At 37.1% G+C, this 11,880-nt stretch overlaps 1 protein-coding gene across 2 annotated transcripts; it reads left to right on the top strand.

The window, feature by feature from the left end:
* Positions 1-1,353: 1,353 nt before the first annotated feature.
* On the top strand, positions 1,354-4,923 carry LOC111393235. Of its 2 annotated transcripts, none has more exons than XM_023018672.1 (5): positions 1,354-1,651; positions 2,140-2,321; positions 2,458-2,546; positions 2,627-3,860; positions 4,036-4,923. In XM_023018672.1, the coding sequence occupies exons 2-5, from the start codon at positions 2,168-2,170 to the stop codon at positions 4,722-4,724; spliced, it is 2,166 nt and encodes a 721-aa protein (XP_022874440.1). In that variant the 5' UTR covers positions 1,354-1,651; positions 2,140-2,167; the 3' UTR covers positions 4,725-4,923. The 2 variants fall into 2 exon arrangements, with proteins under 2 accessions (XP_022874440.1, XP_022874441.1); XM_023018673.1 differs by having other exon boundaries at positions 1,355-1,651; positions 2,467-2,546.
* The last annotated feature ends 6,957 nt before the right edge of the window (positions 4,924-11,880 follow it).

The following is an 11,880-nucleotide window of genomic DNA, read 5'->3' as shown; positions in this document are numbered from 1 at the left end:
CCTATAAATTATGTGACATGCTTAGATAAAGGACAACTCACATATGTCGACTTGGCATCAGTTATTCAGTTTGATTGGGCCTATTTAATTAAACAACCTCATATTGGGTTTGGAATTCGGCTCATTAGCACCACTTAGCCCATTTTTCATTTCACTATATATATGTGATCCATTTTACAATCGAAGATATGAATACTAAATCCTAATCAAATCTCTTATGCTGTCTTTTGCACTCATATTATCTCTTGTCCTGAAGTGCAAATGGGTGTCAAACTTTTTTCTTTACTGGAGGTCTTTGCCTCCTATGAGCCGTTCAATGTGCAGGTGATGCCTAAATTGAGAGGAGGTAACTTGGATTTTGTTGGAGCATTTTTTGAGATCAACACCATCTTTTCCAGAGAACCTTGAGCTGGACTAATTATAAAAACATGCGCACTAGTAGTTAATAAATATGCTTGATGATTGGTCTTGCTTGCTTGATGCATGAACGAATTCGTCTCACGAGTTATTTGAGTGAAAAGTTTAACATTTGTACTTTTATCAAACGTGTCTAAATAATTGAAATTATAATTCTGTTGATTCAATTTGCTTAATATCATATTGCGTTTCTTCATAAACACAACTGACTTTTGTGTTTGTTAAACTACCTTTTGATTTCAATTTGTTGATCCCAAATCCTTGATGACTCAAATTTTTTCTACAGATTTCAAAATCGTTGAGTGAACTCACAACCTTATTACACAAAAATTTTCTTGTCCATTTATCACTCATTTGATCCTCGATCATTTTTGTTGTCATGTTGTGTGACATTGCTAATAGAACTAAGTGATATTACACCCAGGGGCGGACCCACATGGGGTCATGTGAGGTCAAATGACCCCACAGTTTTCTGGAATTTTTTTTTTTTTTGAAAACTTAATTTTCTGCCCTAAAAAGTCCAAATCCTAAATCTATATCCATATCACATGGTCCATATCCATTATTTAGTCCATAAATATATCATATAATCCACCGATTTCTTCACGAAGTACAAATATCGAATATAAACAACAAACAACCGATTTTTCCTTTTTGTTCATGATACGTTGTTCGAAAAAACTATTTTTTGACCCTACAGTTTGAACGGTCTGAATCCGCCCTTGATTACACCTCTACAGCATTGTAGAAAAATTTTGTCGAAACACTTTTAACTTTCTAAATCAACTTATTCCGGTATCTTGTTTCTTTACATGTGTTTTACTATATCAAGTAGCACTAATTTATGTTCCCTTGTCCAAGAAGGATCTCATTACAAAATTAGGGATCTGACGGTAGTTGGTCACCTCTATAATTTCTGGTAATCTAACCTCGTTTTAAAGTTAATTCGTTGGCCCATTCTTCAATGAAAGATTAGTTGAGGGCAAAGGGCGCCTGAAAACATTGGCGACTGCTGCTTTTATACGACCTTAGTATTCTTCTCCATTTCCTTTGTTCTCACATACGTTAAAAACGCAGGAAAAATTTCCTTGGAATATTCAATAAACGTATGGGTCTTGAGCTCTACGGCCGCCATAGCCCCTAAACTCCTGCATGAAAATTAGAATTTTTCCTTCTACCTGTTCCATTACGGCCTTAGTTTAGCCTACCTCCTGCGTAGTTTTTGTCCAAAAAGGTTAAAATTTTCTCTAATTCTTAAATGTTTATTTTTTGTTTGGTTTGTTCACTGTTCCATTAATATCTTGCTTCCCTGCTGGGTTTTGTGTTTTTTAAAGAAACGTGTGAACAAAATTGAATTTTCTGGTTGCGTGTTTTCTTGTTGCGAAAAAAAATGCCCTTAGCTGATCGTAAATTTATTGACAGCAAGGCTAATTTTGCCGTTGTTTATGCTTTTTTCGTCGAAGTTATGTTTTTTTCCATTGAAATTCCCTTTTCAAGTTTATTGAGTTGAAACTCTCTTTTTTCTGCGAGTCAATTCTTATTGTGATCATGATTTAAATAATATAGATGCAAAATTAGAGAAGAGATGAAGAAAGAACATTTGATTTTGGAACAGCCAAAAGTTAATTTTATAATTTCAAACCAGCGACTTTAGTTGCCTAGTATGGTGTTTTTAATTTCCATCTTCTGTATGAATTTTGAATAACAATTTTTTTTGTGCAGTATTCTGTATGAGCTGAGGATTTAGAGAATGGGGAAGCATAGACATGTTGATGATGAACTGGAAGGTAAGCAGCCGGGCTGCGTGTGGGGATTAGTCCATGCCCTCGACTATCATCATTGGCATTCCAATGGCCGAAAAATGATCCATCGCCAAAAATATGAAGATCAAAGACAGTCAAAATGTAAGCCGTTTTCATTTACATTTCTTGATTTTTGTTGCTATATCACTCTTGAGTTTGGAGATTCTAAATTCGACGAAGTGCTTTATCTCTGTCTGTAAGAATTTATTTCAATGTTCTCAATTTTTTCCGCACTCAATTTCTGCAGCTTATGGAAGTTCAAAAACAAAATTGTTTGAATCTGGCGAAGTAGAAAAGCTTTTAAACGAGCAAGAGAGCAAATTTGTTGTAAGTACTAGTACAAATCTAGTATGCAATTGATTATTTTTGAAGTGATGACTAATAATAAAATGAATTGGATTGATCAGAGTGATAGAAGTTCTCGCTTGACCAACAGACAATCTCTAAAAGCACGCATAAAATCACTGGTTGCTGAAGGGAATTCCAAAAAAGAGGAGAATAGTTTCTCGGTCCCATCAAGATTGCAGCGAACTTATTCAATTCACCATCTGGAATCTGCAGATGGCGGTCTTCATAAAATACTCACGGACTGGAAACATCCTATCATTTTCCTTCCTGACAATGGTACAACTCAATCATTGGATACGTCAAAGAAGGCTGCTTTCGAACAGCAAGAAGTTAATAATGATCAATTCGTGAATGGTGCCGAAGAGGGTGAAGATGTTCTTGAGATGTTTAAGGTAGATAAGGACTTATTTGTAAAAACTGTAAAAGGCTCGGATAAAAGCAGCAAGGAGTTCTCTGATAGTCCTCTGGCCTCGAATAAAACAGTAAAATTGAGCAAATCGAAATCCTTCCCCGCTGCTGATTTGTTGCAAAGGAGAAAATTAAAGCCTAGTAAACTCGAGCACAAGAAGAATGAAATTTGGTCATTCCGTGAAGGAGACAGGTTGCGAGCTTTTCATCAATCACCTCAGTTGGCTCATTCAGAGAAGGAGATTGTTGAAAGACAGAATGAGACGATTGCCAGCGGTACCGATGAATATAACATTAGAAAAAGTACGAGCATTCACCGCAGAAGTTCTTCACTGAATGAATCAGTGGATAAATATGCTTCGTTGTTTGCAAGTACTTATGGTGCAGAAGTCAAGCTACATCCATCTAGGAGCTTAAAGTCGATAAATGAATATGGCCATGCTCCAATACACTTCAGAAGGATTCGCTCTCTATCTCAGGTTGATTATTATTATTCTGATCACAAATTTGGAGTTCTGGGCAACGATTTCTCAGCAGATGGCACAAATACGAATGCAGAAGAAAGTAGTTCATTTGGGGCTGGAGAGAATGCACCACTTGATTCAAATGAGACAACCAAAAGCCAAGAAGAATCAGTAAATAAACATAATTGTATGCAAAGAATAGAAGACGAAGCCAGCTTAAGATTGAATTTAAGGCATGAGGATGGTTCTGTTTTGGATGGTAGTGCAGAGGAAATGGATGAGTTAACAGTGGGCGAAAGTGATTCCCACAGGGTCCTCGAGATCTACCCCGAAAAGCTTCCAGAAAAACGTCATATCTCAGATTCTAAGACATCCTTGCGAGAAATGGTATCTCACCTCGTAGATTTTGAAATTTCCGAAGGTATTTCTCTTGGCTTAATCATTGCATATTGTACAGTTTCGACATATTTTTCTCTAGGTGGTCTACTCTTACATAAATTTGCATAATCAGTTCTTCTAGTAAAATGGATTGTGAAACTTCTAGGACTGGTTTTTGAGTAACAGTTTCTGAGTCTTGTTTTCCTCCTTTTAATTAGGTTTGGATCGTGAACATGATCATTTCTACCAGAAGAGTTCTTCGGTCGAATCTCATGATCAGAAGAGTTTCTATATGGACTCGTCCTCATCTTTCAACAGCACACTGAATCTTGAGAAAAGTGGATATGCAGACACGAATAACAAATATTTTGGACACGACAATTATCAGAAAGAGACTGATTCTGACTTGTATTATGTGAAACACATTCTTGAAAAATCAGGCATCGTTGAAAATGCCTTCGACATAACATGGCATTCATCTGATGAGCCACTGAGCCCTGAACTGTTTGAGGAAGTCGAGGCTTACTGGAACCACGATCAATCTCAATTAACCGGTTGGCCAGACTTCTATGGCTGTTGGCATCATCGACTGCTCTTTGATCTGGTTAATGAGGTGTTACTACAGATATACGATAAATCATCTCTCTATTATCCGAAAGCATTGTCTTCTAGTTGTTGTACTCGTTCAATGCCAGTTGGAAATCGCTTCATTGAGCAGGTGAGCACAACCATTGGCGCATTGCTTAATTTGAAGCCCGAGGAAAAGCAGATACTGGATTCTATAGTCGCTTATGATTTGGCAAACGATCACGGTTGGATGAATCTTCAGTTAGAATCTGAGACTGTGGCACTTGACTTGGAGGACGTGATTTTCAACGAACTTCTTGAAGAGGTTATGTGCCCTTGAATTTTATCTCTCTATCTCGATTCCTGATCAGTTTGGTACGTAAAACTTTTGTTCTAGATTTACTGTGTATTCGGTAGTGTGATTCTGTAAGGGAGTAGCCACAAATGGGCTACAACTTCGTTAAGCTTCCTGCAAGCAAAAAGTGTTCACGAAAATTAAAGTTATGAAGAAAAAAGTGGTATTGGTTAATGTGAATAAACTTGTTTGCTCATTATATAAGTCTATTCTCAATCAAACATACATTGCAGGTTTGGTAAGTAGTACTAGACAGGGACGGGATAATATAATAAACAAGATTTTTAGCTTATGTTTTATTTAGCAGTACCTTGTCAGTCAGTTGTATTTTTAGTCAAGAAATTTCAGTACCTATTGCCTCTTCAACTAGAAAAAAAACAAATGCAAGATATTGGAAGGTTTTCAATAATGTGAATTTTAACAAATATGAGGAAGCATTATCAGAGGATTCTGCAAGAATAATGTTAATGTTTAGACAATATTATTCAACATGGTATTAGAGCAAACAAAGATCATGGTACTAAGTTTCACCGTAGTATATTTATGAAAATTGTGCTTCGTCATTGATAAATTTGGCCTGCATATTTAAAATTTAAATAAATAAATAACTCTCTTAAACACATAAAGCTTACAAAGTTGGAACGTATAAAATTTCGTATGGCAATATATTCTTGAAGTTTATTAAATTCCTTGTTCGTATTTTAATGATTTTAACAAAAATACTTGTTCATTTCTTTTCAACTTATCCTACTTGTACAAGCCTTTCTTCCACAGTTAGACAAATGAGTTGCAATAGATAGACAGATGAACAAAGCTTGATATTCTATTAAATTTTCAAATATATCGTTCCTCTATTGATACAAACTATATGCATTTTTTAATCTCAATTTATTAGGAGTAGAGTGCAAGAATTTCCTTCATTGAGAAGATGCAGTTGGCGATCAACTATTTCTGAATGTCCCCCTTTCCGTTTGGGTCCGTTGAAAGTTGAACCTTGAGTATTCCTTAACAATAATTATTACAAGATTTACATTTTGTTAATAAAAATGTTAACTTTGAAAAAAATTGTTCCACAAAATAAATAATTTAGAAATGAGTTTGGCTCCCTTTCAAAAACAATCAGAAAAGACTCCTTGTCCCTAATTCTGGAGAGGCCCCTGTCATTTTCTTCTCACTTGCAGCATGCAAGTAATAGTGGCCATTCTGTGTGGAAAACGTCAGAGTACTACATTCAACCCTTGATATTTCGGGGCCATTGCGCAAAATCCTTCGCTTTAAACTCATTTTTTGCACACAAATATCAAATCCCAGTTTGCAGATTTCAGAATCTGGAAAGGAAGAAAAGGTAGAGGAAGAAGAAGAATCAAAGAGCCTAAGCTGGAGCAAATAAAAAAATGGTTCTGTTGATTTGGATACACATCACGATCTTCTTTCATTAAATTTTTTTCCTCCTTTTGGAGCTACCGAAGTTTTTTTTGTTTTAGTCTCCAATTCTAAATGTTGTTCAGTCAGTTGCAAATGAAGCTAGTTTGAGAAAGATAATGAAACAAATGAGAACACGAGCTCAATAATTATAAATCGTGGATGGTGATGGAATGATTGATAAGGGAGAAGCCCTATAGGTCAAAAGAAGTAGATTACTCTTACTTGAGTTCACAACTAAGCTTCATGGAGTCCGACAACGTGAGAGCCTCCTCTCTTGTATCCCATCCAAGTTGCTTTACAACAATCTCCTACTTGCATGCTTGGTAAAAGGCTTTCATTAGCGTACATGAAAAAAAAAATGAAAGAGTTTGGGCATCCCGTTTTCAACCGGCTGATTATATCTCAGCCGCAAGAAAGCTATTCTAAAGAGATTTTAACACAGATGAAAGCTGATAAAGTGGTTCCACTTGTGTCTACCTATAATATTCTGATGAAAATTAAAGCTAATGAACACATTATTGAAGGTTTGGCAATGGTACTTGGTGATTTGAGGCGAGCAATGGTTGAGCCGAATGCAAGTCCTATGTTGAAGCTATAACAGGACAAAACTGATGAACATTTGATATTCTCGTAATATTGTAAGGAAACATGAGGAGCTCGCAAGAGTATGGTACTCAATTCTTGTGCAATCGAAGCATATGGTAAGATTGGAGGCCTAACTCAGTTATGGGTTGAAATGAAATCAACCTAACAATTCAATTCTGTGTATTGTAGAAATTGCCTAATTTCTAAAGCCACTGGATATTACAAAGAAATGGCGGGTAATGGTTGCAAACCAAATGCCAATATGAATGTTATGATTGTTAGAATTGAATGAAAAATATTGAATAGAAGTCTCTTCATATGTTGTAACTCAAGTAATTCAAGTCCCTTCATATTTTTAACTCCTTTATCAATGAACGGTTTAACTCCTTGATTAATGAGCTAGCTTTTCTTCCATTGGTATAAATAGGAGTCTCTCTAAGTTGGAAAATTACAAGTGAAATGCAAGCTTCTTCCTCTAAGCAACAGTCTTCTTTTTCTCACTTTCAAGTTCTTCCTTGTGCTTATAATTTCTTTGTAAGATAGAGTATATTACAGCTAGTTCGCAGGCGGTTAACGTAGTGCAGCGTGAACCGACAATCGATTGTATCTTGGGAATCGAACACCAATCAAAACCTCTTGCACTCCGGTGAGGCGGTGAATTCGATATAAGGAAACTGTGAATACACAGGCCTTCGGTTTGATTTGATTCTCTAATATTTACCTACAAGCTTAAATCGAATTGGCTTTAGTAAATCAAATTTTGTTCATTAGTTTTTGTCAATTTTTCCAGTTCATGGTTTTTGCATGATTTCTAATTCATTTTAAAAGATTGTTAAGTTGTTAATAATTTGACAAAATAATATGTTCTTCAACTTTGCAGTTTTATTTTCTGAACAGATAACTTGATCTCGAATTTATATAAAACTTTACAAACTTATAATTATTCTAAATTATTTGTTGCTTGTTCCGGTTCAATGGCGTTATATGAAAATAACGATGTGAATAACGAAAGCAACACTGTTGGTACCGGTGTACCAAATCCTGCAATGACCATTGTTAACCCTATGAAAACCACGACTGACATTTCTCCCATTGACGGGATAATTGGAGGCTGGATTCCTCATGTTGGAGTGAACCCAACTTTGCATTCGGCTGCGGCCACGGCAATCCAGTTTGGCACAATACATTTGCCAGTGCCTAAGGCTGCGGCTTCGGTACCTTTGCCATCGTTTTCAGATCCATTTTCGGTGAATCATGCAATTCGACCGGATAAGTTTGCTGGTACTGATTTTAAGACATGGCAGAATAAGATGGTTTTCTATCTCACTACGTTGGGCCTTGCACGTTTCCTCACTGAGGATGCCCCTATCGTGGCTGAAAACGACACTAATGTGCATAGGCGTGCAGCTTGGGACGCTCGAAAAAGTGTTGATTTTTTGTGCCGCAACTATGTCTTGGATGGCCTACGGAATTCTCTGTATCACGTATATATGGTAAAGAAGTCTGCTAAGGAGCTCTAGGAGTCCTTAGAAAAGAAATATAAGACCGAGGATGTCGGATCTAAGAAATTTTTAGCCAGTCGGTGTATGGACTTCAAAATGGTTGATTCACGTTCAGTGGTGAGCCAAGTACAGGAGTATCAAGTGCTTTTGCAAGAAATGCATAGTAAGGGTCTGACTATGTCAGAATCTCTACAGGTGGCTACTGCTATTCACAAGCTACCTCCTCAGTGGAAGGCTTTCAAAAGTTATTTGCAGCATAAGAGGAAAGAGATGTCTTTCGATGATTTAATTATCAAGCTGTGCATTGAGGAGAATAACAAACGGGCTGAACATAAGTCAGAGAATTCTTACTCTGAGAAGGCTAATATATTGGAATACGGTCAAAGTTCTGGTACTAAGAAAATTCACTCCTTTAAAGCCAAACAGGGTAATGGAAATCGAAAAGATAAAAAACAGGCTACGAAAGGGTCTCAGTTGAAACCTGCAGGTAGGGTAGGAAAGAAACCTAAGTTCCAGTTCAATAGAAAGTGCTTCAATTGTGACAAAGTTGGGCATCGATCAGCAGACTGCCGTCATCCTCGGAGGGATAATAAGCAGCGTCCTCGGGCTAATATGGTTGGAAATGAGAGAGATCGTCTCTCAGATAAAATGTCTGAGCTAAACCTCATGGCGGTGATTAGTGAGGTTAACCTGGTGGGGTCTAACCCAAAGGAGTGGTGGCTGGACACTGGGGCCACTTGCCATGTCTACTCCAACAGGAGCATGTTCACTACATTTGCATCAGTTACAAATGGTGAAAAGTTGTTCATGGGAAACTTTGCAACTTCTGAAGTGCTTGGTAAAGGCAAGGTGATCTTGAAGATGACATCTGGTAAAGAGCTTACTCTGACTAATGTGTTGTACGTGCCACAGATTCGCAAGAATCTGGTCTCTGGGTCTCTTCTGAGCAAGAATGGGTTCCGCATGGTCTTTGAGGCGGATAAGCTGGTGATTACCAAAATAGGAGTTTATGTTGGGAAAGGCTATACGACTGACGGCCTATTTAAATTGAATATAATTGCCGTAACCCCAACTGTTATGAGTAATGAGAAAACTCCTTCTGTTTACTTGCTTGAGTCTCCTAATTTGTGGCATGGTAGATTAGGTCGGGTAAATTACAATGCTTTACGTAGACTAAGCAAACTAAATTACTTGCCTAAGTTTCAAATTGGTTCAAATCATAAATGTAAACATGCGTTGAATCTAAGCTTAATAGGTCTTTGTTTCATAGTATTGAAAGAAGTATCGAGCCATTGGGACTAGTCCACTGTGATGTATGTGACTTGAAATCTATCCAAACACGAGGCAATAATAAGTATTTTATTACTTTTGTCGACGATAGCATGAGATATTGTTATGTTTACTTGCTTAAATGCAAAGACGAAGCTATCGATAAATTCATTCTTTATAAGAATGAAGTTGAAAATCAATTTAGTAAGAAAATAAAGGTGCTACGGAGTGATCGTGGTGGTGAATATGAATTACTGTTTGGTGAATTTTGTGCTAAACATGAAATAATTCATCAAACTACTGCACCTTATTCACCTCAGCAGAACGGAATTGCTGAGCGTGAGAATGGAACTTTAAAGAAAATGATGAATGCTATGTTGATTAGTTCTGGATTACCACAGAACATGTGGGGAGAAGTTATTCTTTCCGCAAATTACATCTTCAATAAAGTGTTAAGAAAGAATATGGATAAGACTCCGTATGAACTTTGGACAAATCGGACACCTTCATATAAATACTTACGAATGTGGGGGTGTCTTGCTAAAGTTGTGGTGCCTCCTCCTAAGAAGGTCAAGATTGGACCTAAGACAGTTGATTGTGTATTCATTGGTTATGCACAAAATAGTAGTGCATATAGGTTCCTTATGCATTATTCGAATGTACCTAATATTCATCCGAACACGATTATGGAGTCTAGGATTGCACAATTCTTTGAGAATATATATCCTTGTAAGTCTCCTAAACAGTTAACTCCTATTAAACGGACAATGGAATCTTCTGCTTCTGGCAGCAGTAAAGATCCAGTTGAAGAAGGTGAGGATGAGCCTAGACGGAGCAAAAGGACCAAAACTTCTAAGACGTTTGGCCCTGATTTTCTCACATATTTGATGGAGAATGATCCTCAAAGCTATAAAGAGGCTATATCTTCTCCAGATGGTCATTTGTGGAAAGAAGCCATCAAAAGTGAATCGATTCCATTCTACAGAATCATACCTGGGAGTTAGTAAATCTTCCACCAGGCTGTAAGCTTTTGGGCTACAAGTGGATCTTTAAGAAGAAGATGAAAGCGGACGGCTCCATTGATAAATATAAAGCTCAACTAGTAATCAAAGGTTATAAGCAAAAGGAAGGCTTAGATTACTTTGATACTTATTCTCTTGTGTCAATAATAACTTCTATCCGGATGATAATTGCTATTACGGCCTTACGAAATCTGGAAATACATTAGATGGATGTAAAAACAGCTTTCCTAAATGGAGATTTGAATGAAGAAATCTACATGAAGCAACCAGAGGGGTTTACAGCTCTAGGTCAAGAAAGGAAAGTTTGTAGACTGGTTAAATCACTGTATGGTTTGAAGCAAGCATCGAAGCAATGGCATGAGAAGTTTGATAATGCTATGCTTTCTAGTGGTTTTAGAATCAACGAGTGCGACAAGTGTGTATATGTCAAGGACACTAATGATAGATATGTCATACTATGTTTATACGTCGACGACATGCTCATTGTCGGTAGCTCTGACAAGATTATCAAAGCCATTAAGAATATGTTAAACTTGAAGTTTGACATGAAAGATATGGGTCTCGCGGATGTCATTTTGGGAGTAAAAATTACTCGAACACCAAATGGACTTGTGTTATCTCAATCTCATTACATTGATAAGATACTAGTCAAGTTCAACAAGTCAGATACCACTGTGGCCAGGACTCTAGTGGATTTGAGTCTCCACTTCTCCAAGAACACTGGTGATGGTGTATCACAATTAGAATATTCTCGGATAATTGGGAGTTTAATGTATTTAATGACTTGTACGAGACCGGATATAGCATACTCAATTAGCAGATTGAGTCGCTACACGAGTAACCCAGGTGCTGTCCACTGGAAAGCCATTTTTAGGGTGCTACATTATTTAAGGCTCAATCGTGATTTTGGACTGCACTATTCTAGATACCCTACAGTAATCGAAGGGTATGCTGATACAAATTGGATATCAGATATGTCAGATACCAAGTCTACTAGGGGATATGTCTTCACTCTTGGTGGTGCAGCTGTCTCTTGAAAATCGTCCAAACAAACTTGCAGCGCAAGATCTACAATGGAATTAGAGTTCATAAGTAGAGTGGCTCCGCTAGTTTGTTGAGGCTATTCCAAAATGGTCAAAGCCTGTGCCTGCAATTTGTGTTTATTACGATAATTAATCAACAATTGGCAGGGCACAAAGCAATATGTATAATGGTAAGTCTCGCCATATTCGAAGACGACATAATACCATTTGACAACTACTCTCACAAGGTATTATCACTCTGGACTACGTGAAGTCAAAGGATAATATTGCGGATCCGCTAACCAAAGGGCTAACT

The sequence above is a fragment of the Olea europaea genome, chromosome 4, assembly GCF_002742605.1.
Source record: "Olea europaea var. sylvestris chromosome 4, O_europaea_v1, whole genome shotgun sequence".
Lineage (NCBI taxonomy): Eukaryota > Viridiplantae > Streptophyta > Magnoliopsida > Lamiales > Oleaceae > Olea > Olea europaea.
The sequence above is the reverse complement of the archived record's forward strand: the minus strand, read 5'-3'. Positions and strand labels throughout refer to the sequence as shown.

What these genes read in the sequence shown, in the direction of transcription:
- LOC111393235 (XM_023018672.1), top strand. Translation starts at nt 2,168, where the DNA reads ATGGGGAAGCATAGACATGTTGATGATGAACTGGAAGGTAAGCAGCCG. An exon ending in AGATCAAAGACAGTCAAAAT is followed by an intron (nt 2,322 to 2,457) that starts GTAAGCCGTTTT and finishes TTCCGCACTCAA; the next exon opens with TTTCTGCAGCTTATGGAAGT. An exon ending in AGCAAGAGAGCAAATTTGTT is followed by an intron (nt 2,547 to 2,626) that starts GTAAGTACTAGT and finishes TGGATTGATCAG; the next exon opens with AGTGATAGAAGTTCTCGCTT.